This window comes from Trifolium pratense, linkage group LG4 (assembly GCF_020283565.1).
Source record: "Trifolium pratense cultivar HEN17-A07 linkage group LG4, ARS_RC_1.1, whole genome shotgun sequence".
Lineage (NCBI taxonomy): Eukaryota > Viridiplantae > Streptophyta > Magnoliopsida > Fabales > Fabaceae > Trifolium > Trifolium pratense.
In genome coordinates, this window is record NC_060062.1 from 47,974,239 (window position 1) to 47,996,059 (window position 21,821).

General features: G+C 31.9%; 3 protein-coding genes and 3 non-coding genes across 6 annotated transcripts; all 6 read left to right on the top strand.

Moving 5' to 3' along the window:
• The first annotated feature begins 232 nt into the window (after positions 1 to 232).
• Positions 233 to 1,209, top strand: LOC123881645 (cold-regulated 413 plasma membrane protein 2). Its single transcript, XM_045930367.1, has 4 exons — positions 233 to 414; positions 527 to 634; positions 716 to 786; positions 898 to 1,209. Exons 1-4 carry the CDS (start codon positions 233 to 235, stop codon positions 1,143 to 1,145), a joined length of 609 nt encoding a protein of 202 aa, XP_045786323.1. The 3' UTR covers positions 1,146 to 1,209.
• A 2,230-nt stretch (positions 1,210 to 3,439) lies between these two features.
• On the top strand, positions 3,440 to 3,528 carry LOC123882612. Its single transcript, XR_006799928.1, has one exon. It is a non-coding gene; the product is annotated as a small nucleolar RNA SNOR75 (small nucleolar RNA).
• Positions 3,529 to 3,592: 64 nt separating this feature from the next.
• Positions 3,593 to 3,662, top strand: LOC123882528. Its single transcript, XR_006799856.1, has one exon. It is a non-coding gene; the product is annotated as a small nucleolar RNA Z105 (small nucleolar RNA).
• Positions 3,663 to 10,272: 6,610 nt separating this feature from the next.
• On the top strand, positions 10,273 to 12,509 carry LOC123881646 (oxygen-evolving enhancer protein 1, chloroplastic). Its single transcript, XM_045930369.1, has 2 exons — positions 10,273 to 10,774; positions 11,579 to 12,509. The coding sequence occupies exons 1-2, from the start codon at positions 10,544 to 10,546 to the stop codon at positions 12,335 to 12,337; spliced, it is 990 nt and encodes a 329-aa protein (XP_045786325.1). The 5' UTR covers positions 10,273 to 10,543; the 3' UTR covers positions 12,338 to 12,509.
• A 1,709-nt stretch (positions 12,510 to 14,218) lies between these two features.
• Positions 14,219 to 14,443, top strand: LOC123882597. The gene has a single exon (XR_006799917.1). It is a non-coding gene; the product is annotated as a small nucleolar RNA U3 (small nucleolar RNA).
• Positions 14,444 to 16,080: 1,637 nt separating this feature from the next.
• LOC123881647 (CASP-like protein 5C2) lies at positions 16,081 to 18,378 on the top strand. The gene is made up of 3 exons (XM_045930370.1): positions 16,081 to 16,554; positions 17,911 to 18,043; positions 18,132 to 18,378. The coding sequence occupies exons 1-3, from the start codon at positions 16,424 to 16,426 to the stop codon at positions 18,324 to 18,326; spliced, it is 459 nt and encodes a 152-aa protein (XP_045786326.1). The 5' UTR covers positions 16,081 to 16,423; the 3' UTR covers positions 18,327 to 18,378.
• The last annotated feature ends 3,443 nt before the right edge of the window (positions 18,379 to 21,821 follow it).

The following is a 21,821-nucleotide window of genomic DNA, read 5'->3' on the forward strand; positions in this document are numbered from 1 at the left end:
TTTTTCTCCTTAACCATTGGTTGATGACACATTGAATTAGGACCCTTCACATATATAATCTACTCTTTTTTACTACTTAGTTCTATAAAGAAAACTCAACACTTAGTACATTTTTTTTTTAATTGTGTACAAACTACACATTTCTTTTTATCTATATCTATATCTATATTTGTCTCTATATATCGCATTCTGCTATAACTAGTTTTTCAAATTTTTGCAAATTGTGAGCACAATGGGTAGAACGTTAATGAACTATTTGGCTATGAAAACGGATCCCGTTGTAGCTAATTTAATCGACTCCGATTTAAATGAGCTCAAGTTTGCAGCCAAAAAACTCTTCAATGATGCAACAATGGTAGGAGGAAAAGGGATTGGCATGTCTTTCCTTAGATGGATTGCTTCCTTTGCTGCAATGTAAGATCAAATTTTGGAATTATTATTCACCTATACATATAAGTTGCCTAATGATCGACTTAACAAGCATATTTTAAATTAAACTGACTACATAAGAAAATGTCCATTACAGCTATTTACTCATACTGGATCGCACACATTGGAGAACCAATATGCTAACTTCATTATTAGTACCTTACATATTCTTCAGCTTTCCAGGGTCCTTGTTTAACTTTTTCAGGTAATAACGAACATCTTCATCCTCTCTTCGCATTTTGATTTTACATTGATCTTGAGTGTAAATTTCATTTCTATTATTCAGAGGAGAATTTGGAAAATGGATTGCTTTCGTTGCAGTCGTGCTCAGGCTTTTCTTCAATAAACATTTTCCGGGTACGTGTTTTACTTTGTAACTCACACATCCTATGTATATTTCGTGATGTTCATGAATAATAATTTCGTGAAAAACATAACTTTTGATCATACAATAATTAATCTATGCAGATTCATTGGAAATGCCAGGATCAATGATCCTTCTTTTGACAGTAGCACCTGATTTGTTTGCTATAAAGTTTAGGAACAATTGGATTGGAGTAGCAATTGATCTTTTCATTGGTTGTTACTTGCTACAAGAACATATTAGAGCAACTGGTGGATTCAGAAATTCTTTCACACAAAGACATGGAATATCTAACACTCTTGGCATCATCTTCCTCATAGTTTATCCTATTTGGGCATTGCTCATTCATTGATTATAAAGACATTATACCATACCATATAGTATAATACAAGTTGGTAATAATGTGAAATCTTTTTGGAAAATAAATTTTATGGAAACTGGAGTCTGAATGAAATTGAAGTACTTCACAGTTTTTTGTAGACAATATGTTTATGCAGAGTTTGTTGTAATTCGTCCTCAAAGTTATATATATAATAGAGTATATAATTGTCACTTAGCAATAGTGAAAGTTTTACATTAGGTGAAAAAAATATTGTTCTCATGCAATTTTTTTCATTATTACATTGTTTGGAATTGGAGTGAAAAAGCTAATAACCTAATCGATTCAAAAAAATTGGAATTTCTAGAGAGATAGATATAGTGATGAGGTGTGACAAGAGGTCTCATTCAAAAAAAAAAAATGTGACAATAGATTATGGCTTGTATAAATAATTTTTTCCACAACAAGTATCCGACCTATTGTACTGCCTAATCTGGTTTGCGGCCAGTTCTAGCATCAAGTGGTTTCAGTCCACTCTCGACCGCAGTTGCAAGAAATCAAATCATGGTCATCCCTATCAAATTTAGCGTTAATCACGACTGAACCAACAAACAATTCGATTGATTACTTGCATATTTTCTAGTTCCAAAAAAAAGGAAGATGTAAGTATCAAATAAAGTATTACCTAAATTGGTTGAAGCAAAGAATCAAAGACAAATGAGAAATTTTCACCTTGCTAAAGCAATTCATTTTATTTACAAACTCTTATTAGAGCTTTTTGCTCTTCAGGGTATATCTAATACCTTGGATCTTTTGAATTTGTTGTGAAACTAATTTTTAAGTTAACATTCAGATAACAAATATTTTTCGGGGTGGAGTGGGTAGCTCAACTGTTTGGAGCTAAGGGTTTAAGGAGTTCAAGTTTAAAAAGTCCCGGATTCAAGTCCCGATGAAGGAGAAAATTACTAATATTAACAATCTAGTTAAGTTGTCTTCTATATGTGCAACTCTAAGAATTGATGACTTGGTTTTGGCTTGCAAGCCTATCATTGATTGACGGTGAAAATTGAACTCCTAATCTCCTTATCACTCTACTCTCCATTTCATCCACCTCAACCATCAAATCACTCTAATCTACACAATCAGATATATTTTTTCATAAACTTCTTGTTAAGCCCAATGACATGTAATGAGAGCTTATTACAATATATGACATAAGTAGCTTATGAAATCTATATCTATAACAATATATAAAGGGGATGAGGGAGTTTGGGCTGACTTTTTCTTTGGTCCATTTTGCCCTTCACTATCATTTGAAATAACACTTAACAATAATACCGACAATACCCTTAATTTTTTTTAGTAGCAACAAAAATCTTTTATTAACAAACTCACCATAATATAAGACACATTTTTTTAGTAGCAAAAATCTTTTATTAACAAACAAATTATAACATAAGGCATATTTTTTTTTACATAAGTTAGACACGCGGAACGCGCTTGCCTGACACGCTAGTTGTTACAAACACTTTTTATTAATACAGAAACACTAATACAACGACTTATATTAATAGATAAATTCACGTAAGCATAAAATAATCAAATCCGCCTTATAACATACTACTCCGTCCCAAAATATAAGTAAAAGGAGGTTAACAAAAGTGAATGTATCTGGACTAAATTTTAAACCAAATACATCAACTTTCATTGACCAATTTTTACTTATATTTTGGGACGGAGGGAGTATATATTTTTGGGGTATATATATGAGGGCTAGTGATATTATTTTTTCTTTTCAATTTGTTGGAATTAAGGGTGTTTTGGGAAATTCATGTTTTTGGAGGGTAGAAGTATAATTATGGGGTATGAGGTAATTTTTTCTTAGGAAAGTTTACCATAAGTTAGGCCCAAGTATTCTAAAATTTTCCAGAGGATCCAATCAAATAAGCCCATTGAAACCCTAAAAACTAGAAAACCCTAAATCGCCTCTCACAAACACACTCTCGCCTATATAAAAACGAAACAGAGTTTCACTCTCAACATCATCATTCTTCCGCAAAATTGTTTTTTTTCGCCGTTTCCGCTGTTTAGTTTATAAATAAATGAAATTCCTTGTTTTTTCCTTCTGTTTCGTTTTTTTTTTGAATGAATTTATTGTCTTGAATTATTAAGAAGGGTTCTTCTAATCTGTGTGAGATTTCCATGTCTCATCCTGTGGATTTTCCAAAACTCATTGATGAGGGAATTTTACTCATTTTAGAAAATTCACAAAATGAGGCATTGAATCTTGCGCATATTAAAAAAACCCTAATAATAATAAGTGGTATTCTCAGTGATGATCATAACGATGACGAGTCCGATGTAATTTCCATTCTAAACAATCATGAGGACGAAACGAGGCATTTGTCTGAGAGGATTTCCACTTTTTCAATAATGTTTTTGTTTTATTTTTCTATTTGTTATAACTGTTGTAGTTATATTTGGCACGATGATGATTGATTTATTGTCATATGATTTTTATGTGATTAAAAAACCTCCTACTCATTCTGAGTGCCATTTTTCTAACTTTTACTTTCAATTTTAATTTTGGTTTTTGTTTCTTTCAGTAGAATTGAATCAAATTAGCATTGCTTTGATAAAAATCATTTACTGAGTTATCTTTCATTCTGTTTTTTTCACTTATGAACCTGGATAGTTTTTATCTTTATGAAAAATGTTCTGTTACTTTTGTTTTTCAAGTTTGAATAATTTAATATATGTTTTCGTTATACTTTTTTTTTTCCTTAAAAGAAACAGATTATTGTTAAGAATGATTTCCAACTAATTTGATTTTTTTTTGTAGAATCATTGTTAATTTTATATATGATTGTTCATTTCTTGGGGATTTGGAAGTAAACATAGAATTGAACCTTTTGAGTTCACTGTTTTTTTTGTACATTGTTCTTTTTTATTTTTATATTGAGTTTGAGTTTTAGTTATGATGTTCGGTCTTAATGTTAATTGGGAACTTTGTTGCAAATTTCTCATATGGCTAATTTATTCACAAAACACAACAAAACGATCTGCTTGTGATATCAAGTTTGTATTGATATAAACATAACATAAATGTCAAACTCAAAATGCAATTTTATTTTACCGTATTTCTTAAACATAAACATGGAAGCACAGACATAAAAAGAAGAAATTGTCTAATTAACAAGTTCTATTCCGTTGCATATAATTTTGGGAGATCCATTTAGCTTTGTCACTTTCGATCAATCCAAACAAATTGTTGGAGTGCTATATCTAACACAAATTAAAAGTTTGTGAAAAGTTGATTTGTTTTCGAAAATTAATACGTGTTATTTCTTTTTAAAAATTAATGCCACATAGGCAGGGATCAAATTGATGGTAAAAAAATCAAAAAAGTTAGATGAATGAGTTTTTTTTACGGTAGATAGATGGTAATATCTTTTTATTTGGTCCATTTCATCTCTCTAACTCCTCTCATTTTCACTCTTCCTTCCTCAAAGTGACAAAGCAAACCGTCACTCATCTTCTTCATCAATCACCCTTCCTCCATTGTTACTAGTTATTAAGTTGATCGGTTTGTTCATCATCATCGAGCAAGCCTACGATTTTGGCAAAGTAAAGTTTTTCGTCAATCTATTTTATTTTTCGTCACTTTTTTGTCCTTAAGAATGGTGTTCTTGTGTTGGGTTTAGTGGTTTCTTAAGTTTTTTTTTGTTGTTTCCTCAAAAACACATTTTTCAAGTTTACAATGTGTTAGTGTCTATGTGGGTTGTTAACAATATTGCTATTTTAGGGCTTTTTTCTTACTTGTGTTTCATTTTGTTTAATGATGTAGTAGAATTGTATTTGTGGCTGTTTAGTTATATTCTATTGTTGTATTTTAAGATTATGAATTTTTTTAGGGTTTCATAAAAATATAATGTATTTGAATGTGTTTTTAAATGATTGTTTTGCTATCATTTTTAGGATGTAAACTGAATTTGAGTTAACACTGATCTTCCACCATGGTGGAGATTTCATCAAGTTTGGAGACACTAACTTGTAGTACATTAGAGGTCAAATCTGTGTGTGGGAAGGACTTGAAGTTGATTTCCTCAACAAATTAGACTTAGAAGCCATGGTGAAGAAGTGTGGGCGCTACTTTAACATTAGCCATATATGGTATTTGCTCCCTGAGATGACCATGCTTGATGGTTTAAGGGAATTGGTTAATGATAAAGACTTTATGGACATGGTTGGTGTTGCTAAGGATAACAACAATGAGATTGAGTTGTATTTTGAACATGACATAGAGGTACCTCTAATCATCACACCTGCAAGTGAAGATGAGCCTGAGGTGGAGGGGCAAAATGTGTCTGAGGTGGAGGTGGAAGTGCAAAATGAGCATGAGGTGGAGGTGCAAAATGAGCCTGAGGTGGAGGTGCAAGTTTCTGATGTTGAGATTGAGGTGGATGGTGATTATGATGCTGAGACTGAGGTGGATAGTATGGTGGTTGGTGATTCGGATGCTTACACTGAGGTGGATGATGATTCTGATGCTGAGAATGCAAATTTAGATGCAGCATTTGTATGGCATAATGATTATGATGGAGGTGAGGTTCAAGAGAATATCATTCATGAAAATGTTATTCATTCAAGTAGTGAAGAAGAACATAATTCTTATCATTCAGAGGAGTTAAAAAGTCCCATTAGCATTGATGATGAATGTTAAGTTTAAGAATGCTTATATTTGAAGACATATATGTACTTTATGTTTGAAGGCTATGTAAAATGTTAAGTTTAATTAAAACTTAAGTAATATTATGTTTAATTATTTAAGTGTATTATAACGTATAACTAGTTTCACCTTGCAGGCAAATGGTTTAAAGTCACGCCCTTTAAACCTTATGGTACTTGGATCAAAACTAGCATATGATGATAACCTACTGGTACTATAAATGGCATCACTATAAATGACACAAATATGTTTTGGTTAAAGCTAAAATACATCACATTCACTAATCAATAACATTACACTCACTAATTTCAATCACTAATCAACAACACTACTTGTGAACAACCATATACAAAAGTTGAATCACAATACAAGCAAATACAAAGTATTTTATAAACTTCATGTCAACAACCAACATATCCAACTTTGAGTTTACATCTCTCTTGAACTTATCATTTTCATAATTGTTGCCAACACTAGTTTTCATTTCATCATCTTTTACTCCTTCTTTTCTTTCTACTCTTCTTAAAGATTCATTTGCAAGATAGTCTTCCCACTCATCAACCCACATGAAGTATTTTCAATTTGCACTATCTTCCTGCAAATTAACATAACATAGCATCATAACAAATCAAAATCAAATATATTACATAGTAATTACACAAGCACAAAACTGTAAACAAACATAAATTACACACAACCACAAAAATGACATACTTTGTTTAGTGGGCATGTGTAGAATTGTCTCCTTGGATTCTTCAATGTTTTTGCTCTAAGCATCATTGTCTTTCTCTCACAAAAACAGTCAGGCCTTCGATCAAAACGCGAGGATGATGATTGACTTCCAATTTGTGTAGTTGAAGCTTCTCTTTGCTGCGAAAATGGTGGAACTCCTTTCATCTTTCAACTAATCGAAAATGGTTATGGAGATGAGAAGAGGAAAAAGATGGAGATGAGAAGAGGAAGAAATGGAGATTGATTTAGGTTTTATATTTGGGGGTTATTTTCTATTTTAGTTAATTTAGTCCCTCAACGGTCATCTACCTTTTTGATTTTTTTTACCTTCAATTTGGTCCCTGCCTACGTGGCATCAATTTTAAAAAAGAAATGACATGTATTGGTCAACAAAGTCAACAAAATAGGCACATCAGCACTACCAAACGGTTCTTTGACGTAAACTAACATCGGAGACTATTCTGACTAACGGAAGTCACTTTCAGGGATCTTAAATTGTTTTTTTATGATTGGGAGACTATTATGACAGCGAGTGTCACTTTCAGGGACCAAAGTGGCAGTGTACTCATTTATGTCCTTAATACTCCTATGAAAATTAAATTTGGTCATTTTTATAAGAAACTTTGACCAAATTTCAAATGTTTTAAATGTTTAATTTTACTTATACCCTCATTTATTATGAGATAAAATATTAAAAATAAGTAAGTTAGTTGAATTAAGAGTAATTAAATAAGGGCATACATGGAATAAATTTAAATTTTTAAGAGTATTAAATGAAAATAACTATGTATAATGTGTTTCATTAGTATGTGTAATTTTTTCAAAGTGTTCCTTAGCTTTAAGCTATTCCGAAGGGTATTAGACAAGGTTCTACATAAATAAAAGTTATGGTAACTTTAGTATATTTATCGGAGTTTTTTAGAGATGGATGAAAAAGAATTTGATAGTTAAGACGAGAGAGAGTTAGGTTTGTACACGAAGGAACAACACAAGACAAATATTTAAGATATTAAACACATTTTGTCTTGTATGATGTCTGATGTACAAAATTTCAATTTTTGTCCATTTTATTAACCCCCTTGTTTATCGAGTTTCAGGAATAGTTTTAAAATTAAATAAAGTACAAATGGTCCTATCCAGTTAGGGGCGGATGCACACTATGCTCAATGGGGGTTGCTGACCCCACTACCTTAATATTGTTTTAACCAATTAAATGTTATTTTGCTATCATGACCTCACTTTCAAATATAATGTTAATGTTATCCCCCCCATAGGAAAATGTGAAGCGTTCTATTGATTTCCCAACTTGTTGTTTCTAAATCTAAAGACTGACCTCTCTCGGCTTGTTGTTGGTCAGAGAGTAAGGGAAGACCAACTGTGACTGTATAACTCCTCAATATTTCACCCCACGTTTCAAGAGGTCTTCGCAGACAGATTTAGTCCTCTCTCTATCCAACTGGCCGAATTAGACCAAGGTGAATCTTCATACCACAGGAACTAGTCCCTCAAATTTTACTAGGTGTATTGATTTTTTTTAAGAGAATGTGTGGCATTCAGCCCAATAAAGTCGATATTGCGGATCAGGCTTGGACAAAACTATGTTTTTTTGACCAGTTAAATGTTATTTTGTTCTCATGACCTCACTTCAAATATTATGTTATCCCCACAAATTATAAAATGTTAGGGCCCGTTTGGTGCACAGGATAAAAGACAGGATATGATAACTGTATCATATCCTGTTTCAGTCCAGTGTTTGGTGACACAACAGAATATGATAAGTTAATCCTGTAGCTTATCCTATCCTGTCTCTCTAGTTAAAATTTTTATCCTGAATTTGAGCTGGGTTACCAGCAGGATAGGATAAAATATTTTTTTACTGATTTATTCTATAAAATATATTTTAAAATAAAAAAAATGAAAATTAATAAAATATAAATAATAAAATAATTTGATAGTAAATTAATAATAAAATAATTAATTTTTAAATATACAAGTGATTTTCTCACAAGGGTAATTTTGTAATTTACATAATCTAAAAAAATCAAAATTATACTAAAATTACAATATTTTAAAGTAAACTAATTATTAAAAAATTGTAAAATATGGATATTAATTTAAATTTTATAAAAAATTAAATATAATTATTTTGCAATGGTATTTTTATTATTTTCATATGAGATATATCATATACTCCCTCCGGTCCTTTTTATAAGGAACACTTTGAAAAAATCACACAGACCAATGAAACACATTTAACATAGTTATTTTCATTTAATACTCTTATAAATTTAAATTTATTCCATGTATACCCTTATTTAATTACTCTTTATTCAACTAACTTACTTATTTTTAAATTCTCTCTCATAATAAATAAGGGCATAAGTGAAATTGAACATTTAAAATATTTGAAAATTGGTCAAAGTTTCTTATAAAAAGGACCAAATTTTTTGCCCTAAGTGTTCCTTATAAAAAGGACCGGAGGGAGTATTTATTTAGCTTATATAACATGTATATACCATTGAGTTATTTATTTGATCATGATTCATATAAAAAATTAAACTTTATTATTTTCTCATGTTTTTTATTTAAAACTATATAAAGTTATTTGATTACTTATTTATATTTTTTATTTAAAAAATTCAAAGTATTACAAAATAATTTTTTAAAAATAACAATTGATTTACAAGGGTAATTTTGTCATTTAAATATTTTATATATTTTATCATATTATTATGAGCAAGTATGTATTAAAAACATGATATAATAGTTATCATGTTTATTATCCTGTGTGCACCAAACACAAGATAGGATAACTAAGGATAAGTGTTATCCTGCTGATATCATATCTTATCCTTATCCTGTTTTATATCATATCCTATCACTATCCTATCCTGCGCACCAAACAGACCCTTAATGTATATGTTTCCTTTCATATGATTGGGATGTCCAGAAATACCAATTTAGTTGGGATGTTTTAACTTCCCTTAATGTTTACATGTTTCTTAACTTATCTTAAAAAAAAAAAAAATTTATCTCACAAAATATGTTAATATTTTCATCCTCATAAATTTGTTTGTTTTGATTTTATTCCTAAGGACTGGGTTATGTTCATAATATTGTCAAGATTACGATTTTTTTTATTTTTATCTTTTTATATTTAATATGTATCAATATTATTGCAAACCTCACAATGTTCATATCATGTTAAAAAAACATAATCCAGAAGATATAAAAATTGTGCCTATGGACCAAAAATAAAATAGAAAGTTTTAGGAGGACGAAATAATGTCAATTTCTTATAATTTATGTATGAAAAATTTATTTTTATCTCAAAATAAAAAATGCCCCCATTACTTAAAATGTCTCAATATGTGTCTATGTCCAATCCTTTACTTTTTAACCGATTAAATGTAAATAAATTGACATTTTTATTATAATAAAATTAGCATGTAACCTAAAAAAAAATTTAATTAACTAAATATAAAAATGTATTTCTAGAACCGAAATTATATTTTTAAATATGTGTCTTTAGACCAAATGTTGGATTTTTCTAATTTATCCCTTGATAATATGGAGTGTTTACCCATCAACGAATAAAAATAAGTTATATACACATGAAAGATTACAAATTAATTATGAGTATCAAATACAAATCTATTTAAGTGATTTCTTCTATCGGTTAGACAAATAATTGTTAATGTAAGAAATCTGTGGTGAGATTCCAGTCACCAAAAATCTGACAGTATCTCTATCCAAATCAAGAACCTTGCCACATGGCATCCAACAAAACAATTAACATTACCTTAAACCATCCAATGAGAGATCACCTTATCCTATCCGCAATCTTACTCACACCATAGCCACCAAATAATTGTAACAATCACATTCTCAACCAACACAAAACCTCTTGAAAACAAGTTTGTTTTGTAGAACAACAAAAAATAGTTAACAGAAAAAAAGCTAGCTAGCAATGGCAGCCTCACTACAAGCAGCTGCTACTTTCATGCAACCAACAAAGTTACGTAGTAACAGTTTGCAGCTTAAGTCTACTCAATCTGTTTCTAAGGCTTTTGGTTTGGAACATTATGGTGCTAAGGTTACTTGTTCCCTTCAGAATGATTTCAAGGAGTTGGCTAACAAGTGTGTTGAAGCTTCTAAGATTGCTGGGTTTGCTCTTGCTACCTCTGCTCTTGTTGTCTCTGTATGTTTTCCTTGTCTCTATTCTTTTCTATTTGATACATTAGTTGTTGCATGAATATATTGCTGAATTTACTGTTTTTTTGTTTTGTTTATAATGACTTAGTTAAGTTTAAGGTTCTACTATAGAATCTTGTCAATTCCATTAACTAATTGTGATGAATGGATTGCTTTGGTTTGAAGTAGTTACAAGTCAATTTGATTAAGGAGGTCAATTAGACAATAATAAGATGCAATGGAATATCTTAGACACCATTATAATTTAATTTTAACTTGTACCATAAGGTATATGTTTTCCGTCCTCGTAAAAAATCACGATCTTTCAAGTTTAGTCCATATTTCTAAAACTTATCAAAAAAAGATAGCATGATAAGAAGTAATAAATAGCAAATATAAAGCAAAACAAGGACTAAACTTAAAAGGTTAGAATTTTATAGAGACTAAAAACATGTTTAACCATCACATACTCAATACAAGGGGTTTGGTTTGTGATGTTAATTCCCAAGTCTCACTTAACCAAATGTAGACTTAACTTGAATTCACCTTGGATCCTCTCCAGACTCATCAGCCAGAGGTCGGCTGATGGATAAATCCATCTGTCGACCTCTGATTGCAGACATAGGAGAGGATCCAGACCCACTTTAATGGGATGCTAATTTATGCAAGTCTCAAGCACATGGCTCAATCATGTAAAACCAAATTAGATAACTGATTAATTTGCTAAGTGTTTACTAGTTGGCCTGCTTGTTCCATTATATATATGATTTTCATTGTTGATGACTAAAAATAAGAATATAAATAAATACAGGGAGCAGGTGCAGAAGGTGCTCCAAAGAGGTTAACCTTTGACGAAATCCAAAGTAAAACATACTTGGAAGTCAAAGGAACAGGAACAGCAAACCAATGTCCAACCATTGATGGAGGAGTAGACTCATTTGCCTTCAAAGCAGGAAAATACAACGCCAAGAAATTCTGCCTCGAACCAACTTCATTCACAGTTAAAGCAGAAGGCGTAAACAAAAACTCCCCACTCACATTCCAAAACACCAAACTTATGACACGTTTAACCTACACTCTTGATGAGATCGAAGGACCCTTCGAGGTTTCATCAGACGGAACTGTCAAATTCGAGGAGAAAGACGGAATTGACTACGCTGCTGTCACCGTTCAGCTACCTGGTGGTGAGCGTGTGCCGTTCCTTTTCACCATCAAGCAGTTAGTAGCATCAGGGAAACCCGATAGCTTCAGTGGCGAGTATTTGGTACCATCATACAGAGGAAGCTCTTTCTTGGACCCAAAGGGAAGAGGTGCATCAACCGGTTATGACAACGCTGTTGCGTTGCCAGCTGGTGGAAGAGGAGATGAAGAAGAACTTGGTAAGGAAAACAACAAGAGTGCTGCATCATCTAAAGGGAAAATCACATTGAGTGTTACTCAGTCTAAGCCCGAGACTGGTGAGCTTATCGGTGTGTTTGAGAGTATTCAGCCATCTGATACTGATTTGGGTGCTAAAGCTCCAAAGGATGTTAAGATCCAAGGTGTTTGGTATGCTCAGCTTGAATCATAGATAGCTATAGCTAGCTTCTTTGTTCTGCTTTATTTTGTTGTAAACTTCAAGAGTGTTGATGCATTATCCTTTGACTCAACAACTTTCAAAACCTGAGAGGATTGTCATGTTTGTATATTATATCGACGTTCAATTACAATCAATATGCTTTTAATGTCGAGATTAATTAAAATTTCATGGTATTGCCAATGTTTTGAAAATTGAAATTAGGTTTGCAGCCGCAATTGTTGTTGCAAATATGAAATATGGTTTTTGGATTCTCACATTGCAATAAATACTAATATTGCATTTTATCCTGAATTTTATTTTACATATGTTATCATGGATCACCTAACATTGGTGGTCCATAATTAACAAGATTTGTATTTGATGATACTCACAAATGAGAAATGTCCAACATTACTTCCCTTACACTCAACAAGTTAAATGCTTTGCTTTCTTCTATGCAATGGATTCTTGGGGTTCTTCTACCTTGTGTTCTTCAACTACTATATGAGATAGAGGAGCTCTAGATTATTAGATGCAATGTTCTTGCAAACATGTATCATGCTAGTTTTGGAAGTTTTATTGGGCCTATTATATCAAAACAGAAAATGTGATAACTCCAGCACTCTGAAAATTTGCAGGGTATCTGTATCCATCCTTCTTACTACTGTAGTTCTTATATGAGGCACAATATATGATATTAGAGTTTGTTTGGTGGTTAGGATAAGAGAGATAAAATATGACAAATACTCATATGTTGCTTTAGTCTAATGCTTGATTTTTTTTGACAAAATAGTCTAATGCTTGTTGAGCCATTGACATCTTATCATGTCTCTAATTAAATTTTTATCCTATGGGGGAGGATGAGTTGAATATTAGGTAGGATGTCAATTTGTATAAGCAAATACGGGTTCATGAGGGGACTATCATGTTTGCTCTGAAGATAGAGAATTTTTCCCTGTGAAAATAGGGATGTAAGAAAGTTCTCCGAGGATAGTGCGGGGATGGAGATGAGGATGATAGCCCCCATCCCGAACAAATTAATAAAATAGTATATTTTATAGTTGTATATAAAAGTGTTTAATGTTATATTATTTGTACTTTCACATAATATGTATAAAAATTTAGTATAAGTAATGTTTACCATAATTTCTTAATATAATTTTGTTTTATGGTAAAATTTTATTTATTTTTAATAATTAATCGATTAAAAATAATAGAAATTTACTTCTTTTTTATGCTAATGGGATTCCGTGAGGATCCGCAAGAATGAGGATGTAGAGGAAAAAACTCCCGCGGTGGATAATGGGGATGGGGGATAATTTGAATGACATGATAAGGAGTGGGTTTCCGACAACACCCTGCGCCATTGGGTCACTTTGTGGATCTCCTCTTTGACAAAGTTTGGAAGTGGAAGGTACTTTGTGGAAAATTGCTCATGGAAGACTTCTCACAAATGAAGAAAGAGTAAGAATATGTATGACTTATGATATTGAGTGTGGTCGATGTATGGAATCCCTAGTGTTAATTTTGCTTATTTTGGGAGATTGTGAAGATACAAAGGAGCTATGGTTCAGAGTCATAAAAGAAGAACATTTTAGTCTTTGATATTTTGCTTGGATTGAATGAAACTTGACGTGTAAGAACATCGATAATCTACCTTGGGATATACTACTATCTATTTTCTTTGTTGTTATGATGTGGGCTCTTTGGAGGACAGAAACATGCTCAAAAATCCTACTATGAACCTTGAATTGCATTATACTCCTTAGCAGTGACACTAATAAATGTACAGACCTTGCACATCGAGCTCATTTTACTTCTTTCAACTTGGCAGTGATGAACTTTCATTTTCTTTTGTTAGAAGATTCTCCTGATGTGACATTTTCTTTTGTTACGACCTTACTTGAACATGATCTGTTCTATAGGATCGTACTACTGTGTCCTTGATTTTTAAGAAGACGAAAACATAAATCTGGAAGATGAATTATGATCGTGTGATCAAGGCATGATTAACGGTTCTGTGGCGATATCCTACGGGAATCATCACAACATACTGTAGATGATCGTTCTCAGCTAGCACAGTCTAATTGGGTTGGTCACACGGTTGTCTGACAGATTTCCAACACTTTTTTTATCACAAACCATATCAAACACTTTAGGTAGTTAATACATATCCACTTTTATAAAAGGGTCGGAAATTTTTAAATTCAAAATAACATTTTTTTTAGACTTTTTGAGGCATTGATTGTAGAATCTTCAATGTCATATTATTATATTTGCTTTCTTAAACAGTACCCGGAGGTATTATTTAGCATTTTCCTTTATAAAAAAATAATAATCATGGGCCTCGCGTCTAGGAAAAAAAAAACTCTACAATATTTAAATAAGGAAAAAGAAATAAAAATTCAAAGAAAAGTCGCGTCAAAGTCATTAAAGAATACTATTATTAAATATATTAATAAAAACTAATTTTATGTTTTCTTTTTGAAAAGTCAAAAAATATACTCCCTCGGGTCAAAATTACAAGCAATTTTTTTTTTTAGATTCATCGAAAAAATAATGTATCCAGTCTATATTATTGACCAAATACATTACTTTTTCAATGAACTTAAAAAGTGATTTTTTATTTTTTTTTACTTATAATTGTGTCCGGGACTCCGGGTGAGAATATTATATTAAAACAACACAAATTACAACATAAGAAATGCTAATATCCTAAAGAACAAAACTCAAATATAACAAGAGACCAATCAACTGCGTTAACAAACCAAAAGAAACAACTAGCAGGTAACGAAAACTCCTATACATCTAAAAGATTGCATGTTGCATTGATAGTAATCATAAGAAAAATCCTTTACTTAGGCTTGATTAACTCTTTAATAATAAGAGTGCCTGAAATTTGAAGCATGTTTTTTGTTTATAATAGTCATCACATAGACTTCAATTCTCTCCATTAAAAATCCTTTCAATTTTTCTCAAATGAAATCACATTCCATCAAACATGAGAGAGAGAATGAGAGTTTTTATTTATTTTAAGGATAGTGCATTTTGATGGTGAAGATTGATAATGGAAAAGAATTGAAAGAATTTTTAATGTAGAAGATACAATTCCGTCATCATACATATTATTGGTACCGTAATAGATCTCGATTGTTGATTTGAAACTAGACAATCAAATTTTAACATAAACTTCACACGTGAAAATAATTTCACCCAGTTGCATGACACCGATACAACAAAACAAATCCAATTTCTCGATTACTTTAGTCTGTGATGTGTGTGACGTAAACAAATTTTCTGCTGTAACAACAAGACACTATAATCAATCTTAACCGTCCGATCTAAAATTAATAATTTAGATTGTTTTAATTCAAAAGATACAAATTTTAATCTTACCCGTCTAATTTGATATCACCAGTGCAAATTAAAAGTTGTATGCAACTGGTTATTGTTTACTACGGGCAAATCCACATTTGTGTATGCAAGAGCACTTAGATGAGATGACGTGAGTCTCTTCTAACTTAACCAAGGTCCTGTTCGATCCCTGGTTTGGGCACGCAGCAGCGTTAAAATTCTTAGGAAGAATTTGCCACTCATTGAGTCCCACAAGACTTGAGAGATTAATCTCTGCAGTTGCGCAATGATACCGGCTTAAAAAATCCACTTTTGTGTGACTATGGGGTGGGGCATAGTGGTGATAAAAGAAGTCAAAGAAAATAGTATACACATAATTTTCTATAAACTTTTGAATACAATTATTAGTAATTTAGTACAGTTGAGAGAATGATTAGATCCATGTTTCATGTACAGCGCCGACAATAACTGATCCTATTCTTCTCTCAAACATAATGAGGGGACGAGAATACCTCTTACCTACTTTGTTTTAATAATCAACTAATCATAATAATCAAACTCACAAGAAAGAAACTCAACAAAGAACAAATACTAATAATTATTATTATTATTAACTTTACCATTTGTTTCTCTTCCCCTATTGTTACATTACATATTCATAATCATAATAAAATTCATTCTGATTTTTCTGCATTGATTTTGTTTATGGGTATGTTTTGGATTGAATTATCATGAGAAGAATTAATGGAGGAGATGCCAGGGGTGTTAGGAACTAGCTCAAGTTTTGCTCTTAGATTGGGCCAAACTGTCTTTTCCTCTGCTTCTCTTTTCTTCATGTGTTTGGATGTTGATTTCTATGGTTACTCTGCTTTCTGGTTAGTTTCTAACTTATTCTTAATTTTCATATCAAATTATGTTCTGGGTATCTCTTATTTTGTTATTGCTCTTGTAAAGTTTGAAACTTTTTCAATGTTACTTTGCCCCTTTTTTTGTTACTAGTAATTGGATGGTGGGTCCTGTGTTTTAATGAGTTGTGAATGTGTTTGGTAGAATTGATCAATGAGAAATACTTTAGAAATCAAATTAGTGAAGGGTTTCTAGAAGAAGGTATTTGAGGGAAAACATAAGTCATATTGGGTGTTATTTGGATAATAGAATGCACATGTACCTGTGATTGTTGTGTCATAGTTAAGGTAATAAAGAAAAACAGATGTTTGTGTGCGCTACAATTCTATTGTTTCAATTTTCCTTTCAAGGGCTAGTACTAATTTACGTTATGAAGCACAGACACATACACGGAAATCAGACACGATACTGTCACATTGACACTTATAATAAATTAGAAAAAAATAAAGTAATTAAATGTAACCACATGTATCAATGTCTGACACTGAAATGTACAAACACTGAACACAACTTCAATTTTAAGTGTTAGTGCTACATTGATCTACACTGATCTAATTATAGGCAAAGTGATGTAGTATGAATTCTTTATTAATAAAATTGCTTCTATGTCAATTTAAGAAGGGATCCCATAATCATTGATTAGCATAGTTTTCTGATTTTTGGCTGGAGAAAGTTAGTAAATCAGTTATTAGTGAAGAAAATAATTACATTGAATAAGCACATTAGTTTGTTGCCAAGTAGCGTTAAGCACTGGAGAAAGTTGAAACATTTTGGCATTATAGAGAGGAAATATTTCAAGTTGTGTTTAGTTGAACTGAAATATTTATACAATTGACTTTCATATTATTAGAGATATAGTTGGTTGATCTAGTTACTAGTTAGTTAGTCTAGTTAGTTAGCCTATAAATAAGCTTTACACTAGTCATTTGTACCTAACTTTCTCGTTATTGTAATTCTACTCATTATCATCAATACAAGAATTTTCTAGTTTTCTCTCTACTTTTTCATGGATGCCATGTTTCTTAACACATATTAAATTTTCAGCACTGTTTGAGAATGTCTTACAGAGTCAGCGACTAATTTGGCAGTTTACTCGTTTTTCATTCTTCACTGCAGTGTTTCCTTTTCTAATAGTTATACTTAATGCAATTTCACTACCAAGGTCACTTCAACATGGTGATTATGATAGAATGCATGATGTTTTTGCAGAATTGATGTTTTTCTTCTTATGTTTTGGTATAAGGATGTTTTTTCAGTTTCAAATGTCACATTGTCGCGGACACGGAGTTTATCTTGTCTTAATTATCTTTTCTGTTATTCCACAGCTTTTTGGTAATGGTGATGGGTTTGGTAATTTCCTGGAGCACAACCTTATTGATTGTAGATGGATACTCTATCTTTGTCAAAAATGTACCGAAGCAACGGAGATTCATTTTCACGATTACTTTTGGCGACATGGTATGTGCAATCGCAATCCACGACTAATTTTTTTTTTATCGTTTTGCAGTAATGCACCAAATTAATAATATTAGAATTGTTGCATCAGGTTTTGTCATATCTCTTACTAGCTGCAGCATGTTCAACTGCTAGTATCACAGATTTGTTGAAGAAAGCTGATAAAGCATACTGTCCACAAAATTTATGCAACAGATACCTAATTTCTGCTGCTATGGCCATCTTAGCTTGGTTTCTTTCATCAGCTTCTTGTCTAATTAACTTTTGGCTTTTTCCTTCTCTGTGAAATATCTTGCTCATTTTTTATAGTATAGAATGATAAGAGCTCAAATGGCAAAGTCATTTTTTGTATCTATTAGAATAAAATTACCATACTATAGCCTACATGCAATAATTACTTCTGTAATTCAATAGAAATATGAAAAATTTCATTTACTGGTTCTCAACTCATTTCCAGTGATCTAGTCTTTTGATCAGTGGTGATGGAGTGATTGACAAAATATAGCATTTCCTAAGCTAGTTTGTTAGAGCTTATAAACTGTATAGAACTTGAAGTAGTCGGATAAGAAGAGCAACGGGGTCGGGGGGGGGGGGGGGGGGGGGTACTTACAAGGACTTCAATATTCAAATAAGTTAAAAATGAGAAAAAGTTACGGAATGAAAGAGTACCTCATTTTTTAATGGCTTATTCGTTTATATAGTTCAATTTGGTGGATTTGGCGGAAAAATTAGTTAGTTTGTTAACTGTCCCAAACGTATTGGGACAGGAGTTGCGGCACGAAATATAGTTGTCAGTTGCACCCGACACATGACTCTTTATCGAGTCTTGTGGGTTTCTCTTTGCTACGAAGATGAGGTTCTTATATCGTCTTTTAAATTGGGCCTTATATCTTGGTTGGGCCTTATTGTCGTTCGAATTGGGCCTTATATCTTGGTTGGGCCTCTAGGTCCAAACCAAGATGATTTCTCTCCCAACCCCCCTCAATTCTTTTCTACCCCTGAATTTCCGTTTTTGTCCTTGGGGGTACTGCGGTTTATACGAACCGAAATAAGCTGACATGCTGATAAATTTCGGTAACCACTTACCGAAATCTGGGACATTTCGGTTCGCATGTACCGAAACAATTATTTCGGTAAACTTCTACCGAAAATGGCCTAATTCCAACGACCAACGTATTTAAATCTAGGACATTTCGGTTCGCAGATACCGAACAAGCTGACGTTCATTTTGTGTGTACCGAAAACGCTAATGTTTGGTTTGCAGTTACCGAAATGGTCTAATATTTGACTTCGGTGAATACGAACCGAAGTTTTTTGGCAAAAATGTTTCAAACCGCAAGGGGCAAACTTGGATTTTTGGGGGGTAGAAAAGAATTGAAGAAATCATCCCAAACCAAAACAGCTTCAAAGTAGAATCCAACAAGTAACCTCTTCAACAAGATGCAAATTGCCCCACCAGCTTTAAAAGTTTCAAAATCTTATTCACCAGGTATTATTATCTATGCAATCATTGGAGAATTATTTTTTGGCTTCTTAAAAAAAATTGTATATTTATTATTTTATAGATCCATAATTATTCTAACTCTACTTAAACTAATTTAATACTACATAGTATAGTACAATTAAAGGAAAATATGTACTTAACGAAGAGGGACCCTCCAAATGTTAATCCTCCTCTATAATGGTGATTATAATCTATTAATCTTGTTTGTATTATTAATGTATCTAGGCTAAATGAATTGGATTATTATGAATCATAAGTTTTGTTGAAGTTATCCCCACCAACAGACATAACACATTGAACATAATAATACATGATGTTTTTTTAGACCCAAGACATTCACACAAACAACAATCCTAATATACTCCCTCCGGTCCTTTTTATAAGGAACAATTTGGAAAAAAAATTTGGTCCTTTTTATAAGAAACAATCATTAAATTTATTCTTACAATTCCATTTCTACCCTTATTAAATTGTATCCATTCCAAATTTATGCATTAATTAGAGTGACATATTCCCTAAGAATAAATTAATACACCAAGGTTAGTTTTGGAATAAATTGTAAAATTTTAGAATTTTTATTAAGAAAGATAAGGTTTCTTGGTATGTGTGTTTTTACCAAATTGTTCCTTATAATAAGGACCGGAGGGAGTATTTTATGTCGTACTTATTATGGTTCATGTCTCATGATGTTTTTGACACAAAGACAATGTATTCTATTTAGTATATCTTTGACCATATCGAAAACTGATTATAAAGCTGGATATTGTCATTACTGCGAAACTTCATTCTTCTCTGTAGATTCAAAGAATATAGTATCAATTAGAGGTACATAGATAATGAACTTCATGTGAGACATAAGACCCTGAAAAAGTAATAAGTATAAGCAATCATGTGACCAAATAATGTGCTTCGGAAACTTTATGGTTATTGGACATTATATATTTATATGACATATCATGACTTATGATAAGAAAATAGTATTTTTCTTTGTGATCTAATTTAGGTGAAAGAATAGTGTCACACTTCAATGCACAAAAGATTTTAAGTTATATTTAAATCTCTTTAATTAAAAGTATAAGCCGGTTTGAACTTGGAACCTAACGAATCTAAGACGTGTCTTTTTATTATTAGACTAAACTCTTTGAATTATTAGGCCTGTTACAAATAAGTATATTGTCGTGGTAAGTGTGGGTTAAGTCCTCCATTGCTTAGAAAATTGAAGGTTGATTTAAATACTTTATAAATGAGATAACCCATAAATCTAATGTCTTAAGGTTTTAGATTAAGATATGTCTAACTCACTTGTATAAGTGTCATGCGGCCAATGTGGAAAATCCACCGATGTCCCCCTCATGACCCAACAAACAAAGGTGGTTAGGTCAATGTGATGTTGGAATAATTTATACAGTTGCTTCGAGTCTAATATAAATGATCTCCAACTATTCCATCGTGACTTAACACATATGACATACTATACGATTAAGACCTTCAAATTTTTGAAAAAATTTTGTAAAGCCGAATTCGACCCAACTTATTTTTTTGCTTAATAGACAATAACCGAATTTAGTGTAATGGACACTGGAATATGATGACTTTAAAAATAACGCGAAGCTAATAATCAAATCAAATGACTAAACGTTAAAAGGAAAATGCAAAAATGGTAACGTGTTTTGTGTCACATGATTTCACTCAATAAGAGTCCATGGATTGTAGTGTGGTATATCAAAACAACGCGGGTTCTCTCCCACTGTTTCAATATCTCGGTTGAAAATTGAGCCGGATGAGAGCATCTTAATAAATTCAACTGCGTTCAATATTTCACTTTTCAAAAAGTTGTGTTTTTGTTAGGAAGTTAAAAAGGAAAGGAAAAAAAAATTAAAAAGAAAACTATTCGCGAAGAAAGAAAGCTCACATTGTGTTGTTTCGAAGAAGATCACAAACGCCTTTTAGAGATGAAGCATGAGTTAAGAGGTCGGCAACTGGGGAAGCCTCAAGTTTAGCAAAGAAATCCGCACATTGATTTATTTCTCTAAGTGTGTGATAAAGAGAAACATTGGTAATTAAAAAAAAAAAAAAAAAGAGAAACATTGGTTTGAAAGAGCAGCTTCTTCATGTCTTGGATCAACACAACATGAATATGATACTTAACTTGAGGACCTTCGATGAGGTTGACAATGTAAAGAATCAAAGTAGCAAACAAGTTCAACAATACCCATGGCTGGCAAGAGATCTTTGTAGATAGCATACAGTTCGGCAAACAAAATGTCGGATCACCCT